This window comes from Fundulus heteroclitus, chromosome 16 (assembly GCF_011125445.2).
Source record: "Fundulus heteroclitus isolate FHET01 chromosome 16, MU-UCD_Fhet_4.1, whole genome shotgun sequence".
Taxonomy (NCBI): Eukaryota; Metazoa; Chordata; class Actinopteri; order Cyprinodontiformes; family Fundulidae; genus Fundulus; species Fundulus heteroclitus.
In genome coordinates, this window is record NC_046376.1 from 26,635,028 (window position 1) to 26,655,693 (window position 20,666).

General features: G+C 41.4%; 1 protein-coding gene across 9 annotated transcripts in view; it reads right to left on the minus strand.

The window, feature by feature from the left end:
- The window catches only part of LOC105933509 (myocardin-related transcription factor A), a 33,370-nt gene extending 23,332 nt beyond the window's left edge, over positions 1-10,038 (minus strand). For 2 of the 9 annotated variants that reach the window (XM_036148300.1, XM_036148299.1), the window contains exons 1-2: positions 9,504-10,037; positions 567-632 (exon numbers count right to left, since the gene is read on the minus strand). In XM_036148300.1, the coding sequence (XP_036004193.1) occupies positions 567-632; positions 9,504-9,633 (196 nt within the window). In that variant the 5' untranslated portion in view covers positions 9,634-10,037. Of the gene's footprint in view, positions 1-566; positions 633-9,503 lie in introns of all 9 variants that reach the window. The other 7 variants (XM_036148301.1, XM_036148305.1, XM_036148303.1 and 4 more) reach the window with 7 other exon arrangements.
- Between the last annotated feature and the right edge of the window lie 10,628 nt (positions 10,039-20,666).

A 20,666-nucleotide genomic window follows, 5' to 3' on the forward strand; every position in this document is an offset into this window, starting at 1 on the left:
TTTTGCATCATTAGTTTGCACTGCCAACGTTGCTGAACTTTTATAATGGGTTTAAATTTAAAAGTACACAACTGAACGTTTACTGGATTTTTGTACCATTATTATTTTGCACTGCCAACATTGAACTTTTCATATTAATGCCATTTTGCACCATTATCTTTGCACTATAAACAGTGTAGAACATTCTTCTGCATGCTTTTCTTTAAAAAAAAAAATAAAAAATTCTCCTGCACTGTTACATTCTTATCACTGCTGCACTTTGATTGAAATGTTATTTTATTTCAATTGCAATCTCATTATATTGTCGTAAGCTGTATGCAACGAAATTTCATTTTGTATGCAATCTGTGCATACAAAACTAAAATAAAGTTTGTCTAAGTCTAAGAAAACAGTTTTGGCATGAGCCTGGCTGGAGTTGTTCCGAAACATGTCTTTTGCTGCCTGTAAAGATGATGCCATTCTAAAAATTATTGTATCATCTGCATAAACTGAACCACATTTGGATCTAGACCCATCCCAACATTATTTAAACAAAAATAATAAAATTGTATCTAAGATTTACTTACGAGGCATGACCCTACAGCTCACCAGTGCTTCTCTGGTTCTTCTTTGTTGCAGCTTCAGCTGAAGAACTGAACCACAAAAAGAGGATATAAAACATCAGTGCCAGTTTGTCGGTCACTAAGAAATCTATCTTTACTTTGGTTTTCAGTAACAAACAAAAACTGAAAAGTAGCAAAATAAAATATAAAAATTCAAACGATGTTAGCCTTTGAAAACAACAAGATTTAGGTTGCTCTGCTTAGAGGATTTAGTCTACCCTTTGTAGCTGCAGTCAAAGCTTGTGGTCCTCTGACATGAGCCACAATGATTGTGTCACACAATAGAAAGGGAAGTTGAACACGCAGAAAGTTGTAATCAAGCTGTTTCCTGTTTGAAGTTTTAGATAAAACATCAGTGCAATGAATGGTAACACTTGATCCTCACTGCTGGTGTATGCAAAAACTGAATCATTTCATCGCATTTACATAGTTTCTGAAGTTATTCTGTGAACGAATCATATAAACTGTTAAGTCTGTTCTGATTCTGCACCACAGTTTCTCAGAGGACAACAGCTCTAACTTCCAAGGTGACAGAAATTATGCAGGAGCAGGAAGGGCTTTTCTGCAGATCAGTTGTTTGATCTGCATCAGGAACTCAACAACATGAGACGCCTGGAAACATTTTTGCTATAAGTCTTCGTCACCCAGCCTCACCATCTGTGGTTCAAGTGTTGGTGCATAACTCTTACGGAGCAGCTGCATGGACTGTTAATCGGATAGCTTTCTATCTGTTCTTTTCTAAGAAAGTACCATCACTATATACGTTTATAAACGAGTCTCGGTTGCCAGAGATCTAAAAGGACAAATCCATAAAGTTACAATTTATTACTGCACCTTCTGGTCTGCAGTCAATTGTTCCCTTTGACATTTAAACTCTAGCTCACACAGCATTCTGTGGGGTCACCTAATCAGCAACTGTGTCTTTGATGGAAGATCAAACAGTTTCAACTTAAACACACTTTATAAGCACCGTCAGCACTTGCCTTTTCACAGGTGTATAAAATCTGCACTGCTGTGAAAAAGTATTTTTACCTTATAGATTTCCTTCTGATTTATATGTGTTGCTGTCACACTTGTTTCATGTTTCAGAACATCAAACTAATTTTAATATAAGCCAAAAACAACCAGAGTAAATTCACATAATTTTATTTCACTGAGGTACAAAAGCTTTCCAAACCTGCCTGACCATTTGAGATCGTTTATCATCAATAAACTGTGCATAACAACGTTATTTGGAAAAGTTCAGTTTAACAACCCATCTGAAAACGTGAAGTAGGCGGAAAGACCTAAAAAAGCAACACATCATGCCTCAACGTAAAGAAATTCAAGAAGAGATGGGAAACAGAGTCAATGACATTTATCAGTTGGGTGAAACGCTGCAGAGCCAATGCAAGGATTTAGGACTCCAGCAATTAAATCAGACCAGATTAGATGGTCCCCCAATGGATGTTTGCCTTCACGGGCTTTCCAACATTCACAAAAAATCCCCAGTGACAGAGATTTTTAAATAAATAATGGAATCATGAATTATCTTTGGTTATTGGTTAATTTGCTTAAACTCAGGCAGAAAAATAACCCACAGCACACCTGCAAGTCCAATTAAGGTCTTGGAGTGGTCTTGTCAAGGTCCGCACATAAATCCAGATGGTGCAGTGTGACCTTAAACAAGCATGCATGCTTGAAAGTCTTCACTGTGGCTATAGGCAAGAATAGAAGAATAGTGGACCAAAATTCTTCAATAAGGATATATAACACTCATTATTGCATACGCCTTGACATAAGCTGCCCACCTGGTGTAGCCTCTCGCCCACTGACTGCTGGAGTAGCCCCCCCCCCCACCCCCCGGCCCTGTAAGCGTAAGTGGGCATAGACGGTAGATGGATGTTTGTTGCAGACGTTTGGTTGCCGTTACTGCTGCCAAGGATGCTACAATCAGTTAATAGAGGATTAAAGCAATTGTTAAGGAATGATTTATAGATTTAATATGTGGACTGTGAGGGTTTTCAGAGGGATTGTTTTTTTTTTTCCAAAAAGGGACAGGTGGGTTTGGATAGCTGTGTTCTTTTGCCTCAATATTTGAAATACTCCTTTTAAAACAAAGATTTGTTGTTGATGGAATCTTAAACAGGCGGATGCACAACACTGTGTATACCGTTGGCATGACTAATATACAGTATATATATATATATATATATATATATATATATATATATATATATATATATATATATATATATATATATATATATATATAATTATAATTATAATTATAATTATATATATATATATATATATATATATACATCCATCCATCCATCCATTTTCTGACCCGCTTAATCCCTCATGGGGTCGCGGGGGGTGCTGGTGCCTATCTCCAGCGTTCACTGGGCGAGAGGCGGGGTTCACCTGGACAGGTCGCCAGTCTGTCGCAGGGCAACACAGAGACAGACAGGACAAACAACCATTCATGCACACATTCACACCTAAGGACAATTTAGAGAAGCCAATTAACCTAACATGTTTTTGGACTGTGGGAGGAAGCCAGAGTACCCGGAGAGAACCCACGCATGCACAGGGAGAACATGCAAACTCCATGCAGAAAGACCCTAGGTTGGATTTATTTTTTTTACATGTATTACTAGAATTTACCTGCTATCTGCATTTGTGTTTATCATTTATCAAATCATGCCTTTGGACTCAAAAATCCTGTTTATCTTTTGCATGAAGATGTTCTATTCAGATGTTTAGTAATAGCCTGAATTGCCCTGCATGTGTCTCGTACGGGAGTCTCGGAAAGATTCACAACATTCCTCTGCTTTGCTGTCGGAGACGAAGATATGCCTGACGCAAGATAGTTCTGTGTTTTCGGCTTGGCAGCGAAAGGGACTGAGCTGGCTGCTGCAGGCAAACATGAGCAGACTAACAACACAAGCACCGCCACACAGCCCCCATTTCAAGCATGTCCAACATTTCCAAGTACACACCCAAGCAACCACAGTTACAATCACGGGCTCTGTGCTATGTCAGGAAACCTGCACACACACAAAACAGTTGTTTGGAAGGTCCATGATTTGTGCTCAGAGATGACAGGTAAGGGATAACATGCTAATACTGACTCTATTTCAGAAGCACGTGCCCAATGCTGGGATGTTACTATACAGCACCAAGCATGGCTCTGCTCAACAGCAGTTTAAGTGCAACTCCATAATAGGTTCTGCAAATTCTCAGTCCTCCACATTTGTGTACCGGTATCCATACTTTTTTTCTGCCAGAAGTCACAGAAAGGTTGGACAGGTGCTGCAAACTCACACTTAAGGCCAAGTTTGAGTTTGGCCAATGTTATCTTGGCTTTAGAGAAACAAGGAGAAACTCACTCCGTATCCATACATTTTGTCACGTTACAGCCACAAGCTTCCTTGCATTTTATTGGGGCTTTATGTGATTGGACAACACAAAGTTGTGCCAAATTGTCAAGGGGAAAGATATGATGTGTGCTACTTAAAGTGTGTATGCATAAAATACATATCTGAAAAGTGTGGCATATTTACTCAGCCGACCTAATTCTTTACTGCATAGAACAGTATTTCCACCACAGTATTTCACTGTAGGGAATGTGTGATGAGGTCGAAGTACAATGTTTGTTTTCTGCAACTTAGTGATTTGGATGTTATTTCAATTTTCATTCATCTTCAATATGCTTGCTATGCCCCATATATAGATTTTCACTCACTGCAAACATGACTCTCATGACCTTCTTTCCTCTGTTTTTTCTTTCTTGCCACTCCTCCACAGAGGCCAGATTTGTAACTAATAATAGCCCTACTGACAGATTCCCCCACCTGAGTATTGGACCTCTGCAGCTCTTTCAGAGTTACCAGAGGGCCTCTTAAATTCTTTACTGATTAATGCGGTCCTTACCAAAACACTAGGTTTGGCCTAAAAGTTCAGTTTTAGCCTAAATCAATAAGATTTAAGTGTCTCGATTTTCACCACTGGTGGACACCAAAGAGACCTGCAGCTGTATTTGGAGCAAAAGGTTGTTCTACAAATGGCGGCTTGATTCAAGAACTTGACAGCCATATTTAATTTATCTAATGATAATATTACCAACAAAATACACTGGAGTAGGTGATGGTAACGGGACAAATTGTGAAAGATTTGAAGCAGAAGGAAAACTTTGGGAAGCCACTGGTACACTCCACACAAAGTTTTTAACAGCTCTTTGTTGCAAAGTACAACTGGGACCTTATTGAAGTTAAATAAACATGCATTCTCATTTTATCAGAGCACATAGTTAAGAGGCAAAACACTGTCCATTCGCTCTGACATCAGGTGCAACACGGACAAAAACCAGAAGGTAAATCTGACATCGATGCCCTCAAAACTAGAATGTTTGGTTTGGTTTAACAGAAATAGACGATTCCTCAGGCTGATACAGTCTTGAGCACGTCCTAAAATTATCTTTATCAGTAAGGTGCTGGTTATTTCATCCCGTAGCGATGCTTCCCACCTACTTTGATCACGGATGATTTAAAGTAATTTCAGAGTGTTCCTTGAAGCATGTGTCGTTATGTGATTGTAATAGAGATCCACCAGCAGGAGGTCGTTCAGAGTTATTTTTAGCTTCATCAGAAGTCTCAATGCGTAATTTCAGGAAGGTCAATCTGGTTTATATGTGGACCAGAACCGTAGCCAATGGAAATTAGGCGTGATATAAAATCTGCAACACAGACAGTCTGACAAACAGGTCTCATACTCCTACTTATTGAATATTATTGTACATTTCAACATTTTATGATGACTATTGATTTGAACTAAGACTGAGAATTAGGTTAACAATCATCTTTATTAATACAGGATAAAGTGTTGAGTATTTGAGTTAGTCTTCAAGCACTGGGTCAAATGTTTTTGATATGTTTTACAAGAAGAAAGAAGAAAAAAAAATCTGCCACACATACTTTTTAATGATCGACAATATTTCGTTAGAATACATACTTATCAATGGAATGCAGGGGTGTACTGATCCCTGACCTTTGTTGTACTATTCTGCAGCATTGCATGGTTTACATGTGTTGTTAAACGTCTGGTGTTTGTGTAGCAAAATTCTTGTTATGGTTGCAACAACTGTGCCTAAATGTTAGAACATTAATCATTGCATCCTTACTCTACCCCCCCCCCCCCCCCCCACCCCCCCTCTAATTTCTGAGTTATCCCCTGGGAGTCACACAGGCAGTTAGTCATGGTGTTAATATTTATAAGTATATTTAATGTCCAGCTGGAATATATGCCCCAAATGGAGTTTCCTGATGTTTTTTTTTTTTTTATGTCTTTTACCGCTGATCATATTTTATACCTGCTGAGTGTCTTCTAGAACTATGATAGAGAGTCACACAGTTAGACGTCTGTTTTGTAGATTTTACTCCTTTGCTTAAACGTGCCTTGTTTCAGAGCAGTTCTCTCCCTCTGGGTCTGACCATCCTCTGCTCGGTGTTCTCCTTGTGTGCTGTAACTGCTACGATCCTAATCCTTCTGGACAGCGATATGAACTGAAGAAAGGAGCATTTCTGGGAACTTCCAGCACACACGCAGAAATATACATGTGTATATATAGAAAAGCCACCACTGGTAGGTGTTCTGAGAAGGAATATTAACTTGTAAAATTTGAAACCGTCGCTATAGTGGAGGGTTTCAGGATTCCTACTGACTTTCACAGCAGCATTTATAGATTCATGGTTTTCTTTCCATTCGAGAAAACAATCCCTTTAAATTGAAGTTTTAGAAGTGGAGTGCATTTACATGGCTTTGCAAAAGTATTCGTACGCCTGGTGCGTCCTTGTGTTTTTTACACAACAAACAGAGGTGAGCGGTTTCTGGTGAAAGACCCAAAACAGCGCATAATTGTGAAGTGGAGAGAAACTAACGCTTCCTTTTTGAAATAATTATTTTTAAAAATAAAACCCTGAAAATGTATTTTAGGGCAAACAGTTGCCATTAGAAGCCAATTTAATCTCAGTATAAATCCAGCTATTATGTGAAGACTTCAGAAACATTAGAGAACAAACAAGCTCTGAATATCACATGGATGTCAACCAATGACAGGAAAATAGAAAGAGAGTGGCAAAGCTCTACATCAATAGGCTTTCGTGCAAAACACCAAGTGTGGTGGAAAAGTAACACTTCCCAACATACTGAGGGCACATGGTGGTGGCAGCAACACGCTGTGTGGGGATGTTTTCTTTTTCTTAAATAGGGATTTAGATGCTGGTTCTTTTAGATAGGATGATGGATGGAGCTAAATGCAGGACAATCCTGGTAGTAGCAGCAAAAGAACAGAGACTTGAACAAGAGTTCACCTTCCAGCAGGACAACACACAAAAAAACAAAACCATCTGAGGTAAAATGAAATAGCTTGGATAGAAGCATAGTCATGCAATTTAATGGCCCAGTCAAAACATGAAACTAATCGAGAATCTGTAGCATAACTGATTATCAATGATGCTCTCTGTCCAGTTGTACATGGAAGAAAAAAAATAGCATCTTACAACTGCCATGCTCTAACTTGTGTTGAACTGTCACATTAAAACCTCATGAAATAGACTGACATTTGTTGTAGTAACGTGACAAAATGGAAAAAGTTCCCTGGGTTTGAAGACCAGGCCAATGCAACTGTGCTGCTGAAGCAAAGGTTGATGAAAGAAAATAAATAAATAAATTACAGGCTTTCTGTTTATAAGTGAACACTTAATACCTGGGACCCAGCACCTGTGGGAGTTTGTGAGAGTGCACTAGTTTAGGTGAAAATTATCCAGAAGGAAATAGCTTGATAGTGGTTGTGGAGAACCAAAGGCCCGCTTTCCCCGAGCACAGAGGCAGGAGTCAGGGGACCCATAACCCCGGACTCCCAAAGGGGCCCCCAAAGCAGGGCGCCCAGGAGGGGCCGACACAGGAAATCTGCAACCCCCCCCCCCCCCCCGCCCCCTAAGGAAGGAGGAGAGACAACCCCGAGAAAATCCCCCAGCCACCGCAATGCCGACGCCCCCAAGAGCTGCGGGGACGAGCCTGTGGGCTCCGCCGGCAGCTAGCCCTGCTGAAGTGGTCCCGGCCATGGGCCCTGAGGGCCAGAGGCCCCAGGGGCGCCCCGCTGCCCACCCGGGAACCCGGCCCAAACCCAAGGACCGTCAATGCGCCAGAGGGCCAAGGCGCCTGCCAGCGCAGCGGAGGAGGGCAGGGCGTGGGGGGATGGGCTCCGCACCTAGCGGAGACTTGAGATGTTCTTGGGAGAGGACCGGACCCATACCTGGAAGAAAAGAAAAAAAAACTCATTCACACCATCCCTCCCTAGTGCCCTACTCACCACACACGAACTTACAAAAAAAAAAGACGCTGTACACACATTCCCACATAACACTCGCATCCAACACTCACAAGTGGGGGGGGGGGGGGTCACCACAATTCAACTATACGACTGCCTGTACCCGACCCCTGGCCCCGCCCCCGGACTAGACACCCCCCGGACCAGGCCCCCCAAAGGGGGGGGGGGGGCAACACCACCCGTACGGGCCACCCAACCAGAACCCCCCTCACCCCCTAAATACCTAATAAACCCCTTCCCTCCCCCACCTTACCCTAGCCACCCCTGCCCCCCACCCAGCAGAGGCATCAGCCCCAGACCCGGCAAGCCGTTGACCACCCACAGAAGCCCCCCGCCAAGACCCCGGACCCAGTGGCCCGCACCACCTCCAGGCCCCAGACTCCTTGCCGCCATCGGGGATCGGGGGTGTGCAAAAGACCCCGATCCTCCCTACGCCCGCTCAGATGATGTGTTGTTGCATGTTGTTCTCAAGTGTGTTTAAAACTGGGAGCACCGAAGAGGGTGCGCGGCACAGCCCACCCCCCTCCGGAAGGAAGCTGGTGCCAGCACACCCCCTCCAAGCAACTGCCCAGAACCCTCAATGTCTAAATGCGAGAGGAGGTGAAGGGAGCCGTCCGAGGCGAGGCTCACACATCATAAGCAAGCCCCCCGCCCCCCTCCAACCCCCCCCCGCCCCCAAGACGTCTTCCCCCCACCCCCATACCATGGCCTACATGAATGTGCGTTGTGAAAATGTTTGGAGTGAAAGTGTCTAAAATGCATAATAAAATTGGGGAGAGGGACGTCATTTATTTATTTTCTTTCACTTTCTTTTTTCAGGTATCACTTTACACATGTCAGCTTAAATAATAATACATATGATTTAGCAATGGCATCAAGGTGTTACTCGATTGTATCTGTTGCCTTATGTCTGTTGTTTGTGCTGTTCTTTTTGCATCTCTCTTTCCAGGTGATGGAGCAGACGGAGAACGTTTTATCATTCTCTCCCTTTTATCTCTTCTTTCTTTCACCTCTTCTCTTTCTTTTTTTCTCTTCTTGTTCTTCCTTTACTCTCCCATTGTAGTATCCATATAATTTGAAATTCTCCCTGCAGGAATCACAATAAAGCTATTAACATGCATAAATCAAGCGGAGCACTATGGCGAAAGCTGTTCGCTCCACTTGTGAAAGCAAAATCTGTCGAGCTTTATCTGGCATTGAGACATCAATTCCTATTGCCACATTGCTAGACAGGACATTGGGGGAAAAAAAAAAAAAAAGAAGCAAAGTTTGATGAAGCCACGCACTGGCGCCAAAGCGTGCAGCACTCAGGCTGGCTGAGGCCCAACTCTAAGACACGTGTAAGCCATCCGATCCACTCGGCTCAGAAAATAAAGCTGGATGCTACCTCTGCTTTGAGCAACTGCTGAAGGTACATTGTGGTTGCAAGCTGTGCATTGATGTAAGAGAACAAACAACATGCAATCCCACTAAATAAATAAAATGTGTGTTATGCGCAGGTCGCAGTGACCAAACAACAAACCTCCCACCTCTTCTGAAGCTCAGACAGGCCCGACGCTCTAACGCGATTCTTATGGCTCGCTCATCCATGTTGCTGCTGATTGGCGGAGTGCTGAAAGGGGTAGGGCCGACGCAGATGCCCTGCAGGTGCTCAAGCATGGTGGGCCAATTAAACCAATTACTGCTCAGGGTGTGTCACTCCACAAACGCATGAGATCAGGAAGCCGCTCCAGGTTCAGGCGTTGGGTTATGGAGCTGCCACATGTCTGACGGGGTTCAGCTGCAGTCCACCGTAGCTCTGGGGGGGGGGGGGACAAAATAAAAAAAAGATTGACTGAAGATAAAAAAAAATAAACAGGGAAGTGTTCTGCGAAGCTTCGCCGATCAAAGGTGATCAAAAAAACGATGTCTGTCCACTGCAGTAAATAAATAAACCAGGGCCTGTGAATTTCAGCCCACTGGAGCTTCAGAAGAGCTTCGCCTGCTGCTGCAAGGCTGACTGAGGCGTGTGCGAGCCTTCACGTGTGTCGAATGTCGGTGAACGTGCGACCGAGCAGCCCGTCACAGCTGTTGCTTCCTGTCAGCCCTTCGGCCAGTGACGGACACAAACAGGCGCGCGTCCTGGCCTCGCACACGTTTGCGCACACCCTACAACATTCCTCTCACTTAGCACCTCTGATCTGAGTGGCGTCAGGGAGATTCACCTGTGGGAGCGCCTTGCTGCTGTCGTTTTATTTAAGGTCTAAAATCATCAGCCAGGCGCGCACACTGTGTGTTGTTTGTTTATTATGGGTTGATCACCTTCAAGCTGCCAATAATTGAATGATTCAAGACAAGTCTGTGTAGACGCGGACTTTGTCGAATGAGGATTGTATTCCATCCAGGCTTGCATCACAAGTTACAGACTGGTGGACCCAGAATACCTGCTTCTCTTTGAAAACCGCCTCTCTTATAGGCTCCTAAACACTCCCTTCACAGTGCCATATTTGGTATTTCCCAGCCTTTCAGTTTGACAAGGACAGGAACAGGAAAAGCACAATTCGTTTCCTACGGGAACATATTTCCCTATTTGGCATCCTTCGGCTGTCTTGAGGCACATTCAGGCCTTCACACCGGGCTATTTTAGGTCACTCTGTATCTACCTATCCTTTCCAAGCCCAACCTGAGCCTCAAGACGAAGTGTTTTAGTATGTCCTATTCCTGATGTTTTTCCGACTGTTTTCAATTTCATTTGCCCTCAGGATCATTTTTGGTGGAGTAGGAACAAAAAAAAATTAACTGTGTAACACCAGTGAAAGCCAAATGATGGCAAAAACAGGTCTCCATCATCAGTAGAAACGCCTGTTGGGTTGATAATTGAAATTCAAATAAGCTACAAGACTCAATCAGCATGGTTATAATGTTGAAAGAGGTAGGATACAACACACAATACTAAGTCTCTAGATACTTAATGTAAGAGAGCAATTTGCCTGTCTTCATTTCCTGCTGCTGTTCATCAACAGAAAAAGACTTTAAGCATTTCAGCAGAGCCCTGAGATTGGACCTAGGAGATGCATTGTCCTTCAGTTGTTCATCTATTGTGTGCTATTTTTCAGCTAATATAGCAAATAATGAACAAAACAAATCTTGAACTTGTCACATTTTATTACATCACCATCACAGACTACATATTACTTATGTTTGCTCCCCAGGGATCTTGCAGTTTGTTTGTGTTGTACCTTAATATTGTTCATCCCTGGACCCTCATTTTGTCATCTGTTCAGTTTTATGTTCTGCATTTATGTTAATTATGTTTTCTGGTATTTGTTAGATTCAGTTCCTGTCTGGTTAGCCATGTTCTTTGTTATTTTAGTAGTCCTGTTAGATCTTTATTTTATGCTTGCATTTCTTTAGTTAGTTCCTGTTCAGTATTTATAATTTTTATGTATTCTTATGATTAATATATAGCTCCTGTTCTTTATCTAGTAGTTGTTTTTTGTTTTGCCCTTAGTTTAGATATTTTCCCCATATGTGGCCATTATCTTGTTCCCTGTTAGATTCAGTTCTCCCTCTGCTCCTGCCAGTTCTGTACCCTCTTTTCCCTGTTGATTAGATCTCACTCGCCTACCCTGTGTAATTAGGGCCACCTGACACTGCTCCAGTTTCCACTCCCATATATATAGTCAGCCCAGCCATTTCCAGTAGTCAGTTCCTCTTTCTTCATCCTTCTATGCTACCCTGTTCTGGCCTGTTCCTGGTTCCTGTAAACCTGCTTCCTTTGATAAATTACACCTTATCTCATCATGCCACTTCTGACTGCTTGTCCTCAAACTGGTCCATCCACCACAATACAAACCCTGACATACAGAACTTTCCACTTTCTTTAACAAATAAAAAATCTGAAAAGTGATGATTATATTCAGTCCTGAGTCTTTACTTTGTAGAACCACCTTTCCCGTATGCCTGTACATGCTTTATTCTAGAGAATAAAGCAATTCTTTCCAATTCTTCTTTGCAAAACAGCTCAAGTTCAGATTGAATGGAGAGCATGTGTGAAAACACCAACTTTAAAGTCTTGCCATGTATAATAAATTAGATCTAGGTCTGGACTTTGACTGGGCCATTCTACCATCAATACAAACTCTTCCATAGTAGCTCTGGAGGCACAGTTAGGATGGTTGTCCCCCTGGAAGGTGGACCCACATTGTGATGCCGCCGCCATGTTTAACAGGACGATGTGCCGCCTTCCCGCTTCCAGAAAATATGTGGCTGTGCATGTAGACTTAAAATATTTAAAATTATGTCTTATGACCCTCTTACATTTATTTTCTTCCTTCTGTTCCTCCCTAAATGGCCAGTTAGGGAAGTGCATTTAGACCACACACGGGTTGTGTGGTCTACAAGGTTTTGATTTGTGTTATTTATAGAAAGTAAAGATTTTAATGAATATTAAGTGACCTGTTTGCATGTTGGGTTTTGCCAGAATGCTGTTGTGCCAAAGAGCTACTTTTAAATCTCAGATTTAACTGTGTTTGATGGGTCAGGTCAGTTCCTAAAGGGTCAGAGCTGTCTCTCTTGCTTTCCTTCTGTGTGTCTGTCACCTTCCCATGCCTCTGGGTTGAAAACACCCGTTCACCTCCACTGACAGTTTCGCTTGTCTCTATTATTGAGGCTCTGTCCCAGGTGACACCCCCTAATATGACATGGCATTAAGAGGTGAGAGGGGGCCCGCTTTGAAGGTAATAACCTAAGTACCTTCTTCACATCTGTCAGTTAGGATTAAGAGTAGCCGGCGGTAGGTGTCATGTTCATGATATACATATGAATGAGGATAAATTGGCAGCTTTGCTTCAAAAACAACAAAGTTGATAACGAGCGAACATAAAAAAAAAGACCTTGAAGCGACTATATTATCAAGGTGAAGGGTGTTTTGTGTTAAAGATGTCGGATCACTGTTTTCATGAAGCAGGTTTTTTTGTCAGAGGCGAGAGGAAAACTCCTCAGTCTCTTAGGAGAGAAAACATGAACAGTTTTGTTTCTGGTTCTCCGTCCCTCCAGAAAAGACTCCAACCAGAACCCCAACATAACACTGCCGTGCTGTTTGTGTACGGCTGAATGTGACTGACTCCCCCTTACAGGGTTTCTGCGTTTGAAGATAGCTTAACTCTGTGATAAGGCTGCAGCTGTCGATTATGTTAGCAATCGATTACTCTATTGGTTATTTTTGTCAATAAATCTGAAAAAGACATACTCTTAGTACATTAACATGCCTCAAGAAACAAGCATTTTGAACTTTTACAGTTTAAATACATTGCAAATGTGAAAACATGGAAAATTGCAAATTACTACATATATATATATATATATATATATATATATATATATATATATATATATATATATATATATATATATATACACACACACACACACACACACACACACACTCTTGCTAGTTTGATTCATCTGTTGACTAGTTTTTCAGCTAATTGACTAGTAATCTGATAGCACACATAGGAGATGTACTTTTTAAGCTCAAACTACGCCACTTGAGGAATTCTGGATACAGCATAGACACTGGAGGTTTTTCATCATAAATACAAAGTCTATTTATTGTTTCTACAGTCGTGGCTAATTACTGCTCTGAGTGGGTTGTTCTCTCAGCGGTTGGCATGTTTCAGAGTCTGTACACTTCAGTTAACGACTATTTGATTACTAAATTAGTTGACAATTATTTCAATAATCAATCACAAATAATCCAATCAATTGTTTCAGCCCTACTCTGCAGCAGTTCGGTGTAACCTGCGTGCAAAACGGTCTCTTAGAAATGTAACGAATGTAACACTGATGTCAACCCAGCACAATGTGGGGGCTGTTATTCTAGAGTTTTGTCTCATAATTTGTAGGAGCCCCTTCGCAGAACATCTCATTACCACTGGGTCAGGTGCAACACAGTGCTGTCCACTAAAACTGGAGACTTGGGACATTGGAGGCTGTCTTGAAACAGATGAGAAGTCTTTTCTGTGGCGGCAGGGCGTTACAAATAAGCTGATATGCATGTGTTTCCAGGCCACAGCTATGGATGTCACCAGGCTCTTTTGGTTTGCCGTTGACCACCCCCAGGGCAATTCTTAGAAACGTATTCTCTAAATAGTGTCAGTGGCTGATTACCATGGGGGGAGGGTCAGATCTATGATAGACTCTTAATTTGGAAAGAGCCGTGAAAGCATAAATATACCTTCTGGAGGCTGTGATGTTCTAATCGTCCCTGCTGTTGTTGACGTCTGCCTCTCCAGACTCCGATCTTGTTTCTGCATTGATGTCAGGTCACACATAGTTGAATGCTACCGTGTCACCTGACAAAAGAAGGACACGTTCTTGCCTTTTTGGCTGAGGTGATAAAAACATAGCTCGTATTACAATAAACTTCAACTGGATTTGGTGCAACAGAACAACACAAAGCCACCCAAGGCTGCAAATTTAAAAGAAAATGACACGTGTTTTTACACTTTACAAATCACACTCTTTGAATTTGTATTCAGTTCCCTTTTGTCCGATTCCCTAGTTCAGTCTAATACTAGCTGTTGTGTGATGGCTTTAAAAGGTTGGTCAGAAAACAAAATTGAGGAAAAACAGCATAGTAAAGACAGCAGGCAGGGCAGGGAGAAAGTATCTGAGGAGTTTAATGCAAAATCAGGTTGTGAAACAACATCTTAGCTCTGAACAACTTATGACGTGCTCAGACATAAAGCCACTAACCTTCTCAGATGCCAGGGAACATAGTTGGAAGTGATTCCTTCATTCCTCAGGGGAGCCGGCAGGCAGCTGCAGAGAGGATGATGATGATGTAATGACAGGCTGCGGCTTGATAGTGGAGGGAGCTAGCTTTAAGCTCTTTGGCAGCGTCAGGCAGCATCTCTGAGGCTTGATCAGGATCCATTGGTCAGGCGTGGGTCAGCCACATAAAGGCTGGAAAGGGCTGATAAATCCTAGGGTTAGGCTAGGATTGTTGGTGGATGGGCAGAATTGATCGAGGTCGTGGTGCAGAGATCCGAAGCCAGGTAGAAATCCGACAAGGGCAAGGCAAAAAAGGGAAATCCAGAAGATGTGACGGTGGTCATAATCAGGCAGGTATGCAGACAAGGAATGCTGGACCTCTACCAGCTAAGGGTTTTGATAATCTGCTGCTGTCTGTCAGCAGCAGGCTTATGAATGCGGGGGAACAGGTGAGAGTGATAAGCTTGATTGCAGTGCTGCGGTGAGGTGGGTCACAGGCGCCCTGAATGACACTGATGAGTCTGAAGCAGGGGATGTGAGGATGCAGACAGACAGGCCAGAACTATGACAGCTTCCCAATCCCTGCTGAAGTTAAGTATCCAACATGATACCGCCACAACTTGGCTGATGCTTTTCTTTTCAGCAACTCTGACCAGCTTTCCTGTTCCCACAGCATGGTGATGGCAGCATAATGATGTGGAGATGTTGCAAAGACTAAGAAAGACCTTAAACATGCAGAAGGAGCTTCAACTGAAGAGTTCTCGTCAAGGCCCAGGCCCATTTCCAACCCTTCGATTGGTCTATTGTGAACATAGTTCAAAAATGATACAAATTTGGCCTTCCAGCAAATGGATCAGATGCAGAACACCTTTCAAACTTTTTAGAGAAGGATTTTAAAAGTCAAATTATGTTTATCGGTTTCTTGTGGGAGAAATTTGCACCAACACACTGCACTCATCCATAACTTCACACTGATGATTTTCAATGACAAATGTATCTATTAGATTCTTAAAAAAAAAAAAAGATTTTTGCACAACATGAAGTCTAAATTTTGCTAGCCAAGCTTTTTTGTTTTCATTAGAAGTTTACAGTAAGTGGGGCAAAAACGATATCCAGCTACCGTTTACTCAGAAATGGACTCTGGCACAGCCATTCAGTAAACTTGGCTTAATACCATGAGATTTTTCAGAGAATGTTGTATAACAAATAAAATAAAATACAATAAAAAACATTCTTGGCCAAAGATATTCTACCAAAAAAGTTAGAAAACTGTACATTTTTCTTTTATTAAAGCAAATGTCTGAGACACTTATTTTGGATCTTACACAATTTGTTCTTTTCTTGTTTTTAAAATCAACTTTTTTTTTATTCTTAGGATATAAAATTATTATTTTTTTAAGGGTTAGCTTGGCAATTCGAGTTGGTGGTGGAAAAGGTTTGTGCCTGGCTGGTTTAGATCAACCCAATATGTTAGAAAGGCCCATTCAAGTTATTACTTAGGCGGGGTACACCCTGGACAGGTTGTACTCCTGGCATATTTGGGTTTAATGAAATCAACAAGCTTTTTTTTTATTAGAAGTAACAACATCATTTAGGAGTGACCCAGCCAAGTCCCGATTTGAATTTGATCGAAGATCTGGAGGGAATCAAACATTAGGGTGATGGTAAGGAGTCCTTCCATCCTCAAAGACTCAGAGCTCATCACCAAAGATACAGTACATTATCAAAATATCAGAGGATCCCTGCCAATGGCTTGTAACAGTCTATAGGGTTTAAGGGTTTGAGTGCTGTATTGCCAAGAGAGAGTTTTGCACAAATTGTTTTATTTTGCATAAAAAAAAACATTTTAAGAAGATGCAATTAAAGACAAATGAAAGTTATTTGCTCAAACTGTCTACATTTTTATAGAGCTGTATTATCTTTTGAAAGATACCTGTCTCATTTCCTATGAAAAATACACTTCTTTGGTTCTGTCTTTCAATGGTATTGTTTATAAAGAGGAATACTATATATGACCGACAACTGACATAATTTTAACCTGAACAAATAAACCCACCCAGGAGGTGACAGGGAGAAAATGCCCGAGCCCCTCTGTTTAACATGTATTCGTCCCCGTCTATGTTTATCTGGGTTTTTAGAAATTTTTGACTGTCAAATTGAACCCAGTCCACGAGTAGCTGTGTTTGATTCATCTGAGATTCATACTGGGTGAGACTAAAGGCTGAGTTATGCTTGACACACACTGCAAAAAGAGAACTAAATTTTCTTGAAAATAATGTATTTGTCCTTGATTTGAGCAGGTAAATAAGATGATCTGCCAATGGAGTTAATATTTTTACCCCTAAAATAGGATAATTAGATATATTCAATAAGGTGATGAATATGAGTAGTTCCTATTTTAAGTGCAACATTTTTATTCCACTGGCATTTTCTTATTTACCTGCTCAAATAATGGGCAAATCCACTCAGTTCAAGAAAAATATACTTACTTTTAGTTTCATTTTTATAGTGCATGTAGATTCCGTATAAAAATGAAACGTCTAGGGGATGATTTTTCCAGAAACGTACATTTACATTACATCCCATCTGCTCTTCTGCTCCTCAGGGAGATCGCATGAAAGAATCTCAAAAATCCACTCTTATTTCTTTCTACTGAGGCTTTCCTCTTCTTCTCGTAAACTTGTAAGACAGTTTGCTTTTTGGGACTCTCAGCCATTTTCAAAGCGAGAGCAGCGGAGCTACAATGAACGGCTGAACGCAGAGCTCACTGAATAAATAAACACTAGAAGTGCGCATGCACAGCTAGAGGAAACTAACAAGGAGCATGCACGCACATAGCCGTCAGGTGAGCGTGTTACAATGGTTGGCATATGGGACAACCAATGGATAAGGCGATCCCCTGGAATTTGAAGTTGAAAGATCGTCCACTACAACTTTGATATTAAGACTCACCATGAACAGAGCAGGTCAAAGTGAAATATAATTGTACTATTTGCAAGCCATGAAACTAAAGAAAAGAAAAAGGACACTTCAGCTTTCTATGCACAGATGGACGAGCTGCATTTAACAACCTAAATCAGACCCCTGCTTCAGGTTCCTTAAATTATTTTTATGCATTTAGAGAAGTGTTCATGTCATGAGTTTGTGTCATTGCACAAGGTGTTGCTTTTCTTTTCTTTTGGGACAAAGGTTGTTAAAAGCCAGGGGTATGGATAATTTGAGGAAGAGGGGTTGCATTGGGGGTGTTCATGTCTTTACAGTTTTCTCTGAGGGTTTGGTCTTCTTTATGGGCTGGTATCACCTCAGCGGGGAAAGGCATAGAATATTATTGGCTTGACTGAAATGAGGATGTATAAACCACAGAATCCTGTGAGCACAGATCAGATAAACATGTAAAATAAGTCCTCTGACCAATAAAACATGTAGTCTCATTGTAGCTGGTATACTCAGAAATGAGGGCAAAAATTTATACAAATGATTTTTGACAACATGCTGTAGAGAGTAAATTAAAAGGTAAGAATTCAACAAATGTTGGAGAGGAAATTACTCCAGAATTAAGCTCTGTTAATACGTTTCAACACTGAACAGACTCAGTGTTGTAGATGGCGCTCCAACAAGCGGCAGCTCAGAATATTTCCTTGGGAGGCAAACTTTAGCATATTAATTGAATGCAGCTGGTGTCAGGGTTTAGGTTTCTAATATTAAAGGCAAGCATCTCATATTTCGATGGCGTTTTTGTAATGAACTCATCAGGTTTTTCATCCAACATGGGACATGGCTTTGTTATATTTAACCTCATAGAAGGTAATGAGTCCAAGCTAACCCTGGTCTCTGCCTCACTTTGTTAATGACTAAATTACAGCAACAAGGCGTAGAGTTTCAGGATGTTGTCATCGGAAATTTGGTTTCATATTCATAAACTAGATGAAGATGTGAACTGGCAGAAGATTAGCTGCAGCCCCAGCTGCTCCTCCTCCGCGTGGTCCCTATGATTCTCTGAAGATTGTTTTTCATTTCTTCTCCTCAGATATATATATATATATATATATATATATATATATATATATATATATATATATATATATATGAAACTTTATTTATAAACCGCTTTCATTCAAAGTGCTGGACAGTAGGTGATAAAAATAGTAAAATAAAACAATTACATTTAAAAACAGGTAAAAAACATAAAAACAAAATGAAACACCAATATTAAAATATTATAGTTTAGGCATGGAATTAGGCTGCAAAAGATAAAGTGAGCAAGTGGGTCTTTAGCTTGGCTTTAAAAGCCTCCACAGAACATGCCTGCCGAATGTCTAAAAGGAGGTTGTTCCATAGACATGGCGCACGAAAGGTAAAAGCATGCTTCCCTTCGGTTTTTCTTTTAGCCTTAAGGACTTTTATAAGACCCGTGCCCAGTGATCGAAGAGCACGGGGTGGAACGGTGCAAAACCTCGGACAGATAAGACAGCGGCAGACCATTTTCAGTGAGCAGCAAGATCTTAAAATCAGCTCGAACCTGACAAAGAAACCAGTGAAGGGATGTCAGTACTGGGGTGACATGCTTGTATTTTGGTCAAGATGCGAGCAGCCTCGTTTTGAACCATCTGTAGGCCTCTAAAACTTTTCCTTGGAAACCTAGACAGGAGAGCATTACAATAATCAAGGAATCTATTAGACAACCCGCCCCTAATTGCAGACAAGCAGGTTTACATTTTTGATAACTCAGCCCTGTTACCGGTGGTTAAAGGTACATACCGCTGCAAGTCGTCAGAATAACAATGAAAGGTTACATTAAAAGAATGTAAAAGACGGCCAAGCAGCAGCAGATAAAGGGAAAGTAGCAACGGGCCAAGCGCAGATCCTTGAGGGACCCCGGGCTTCACAGTACTGGTCTCAGAGAGACCGTTTTTAAAGCTAACATTCTGGGATCTACCAGACCGATAGGATCTCAACCATGAGAGTGCATGTCCCCTGACACCAATAAAGGTTTCCAGTCTGTTCAATAAAATGCAGCGGTCCACAGTATCAAATGCAGCACTTAGGTGCAGCAATAGTAAAGCCGAAATACAGATGTTATCTACATTTACTAACAGATCATTTATTACTCTAACAAGAGCTGATTCTGTAGAGTGGTTTGATCTAAAAGCAGACTGAAATGGCTTCAACAGATCATTTGGTGCGTAACATGCTTAGAGACTACTTTTTCAAAGATTTTTGACAAAAATGATAATGAGATGGGTCTGTAGTTTGCAGCTGAGTCAACATCCACTTCAAGGTTGGTATTACCACTGCTGATTTAAAACAGTAGTCAGCGAATTGTTTAATATTTGCAGAATGTAGGGTCCTAATACTGACCATAGTGCTTTTATAGCCCAGGCTGGCAGAGGGTCCAAAGGACAAGTTGTGTATCGAGCCGTGTTAACAATCTTAATTAATCCAGCCAAGGAAATAACCTTGAAGTCCAAGAACCCTTGACCAACACCAGCAGGCAAGGCAGCTGGTTGAACGGATGAACCACCTGCGGAATGAGTAATCTAAGTTCTCAGTGCTTCAATCGTGTCTTTTTTAAAGAAAGTCACGAACTGTCAAATTTGAACTGCAGGTGGTTGGTTTAGTCTCAGTAAATTGGGACAGCAAGTGTTAAATAAAAGTTCTGAATTATACTAATGGTTCATAATAAGATTTGAGAGTTAGGTAGCTTTTGTTGTAGACATAGATGACTGAAAAAGGGACAAGTTGACTTTCCAAGCCTGGAGAATATTTCAAGTCTAGAGCATCACCGAAGACGCTTAGCTTTTCTACATTTTCTCCTCAGGTTTATAAATTCTACATTAATCCAGGGCATAGGGTTCTTTCTTTTTTTTAGAGTTTTCAACATCTTAACAGGAACAGAGTCCGATACAGCAAGAAGGGCGTTATTAAAATTCACGGTC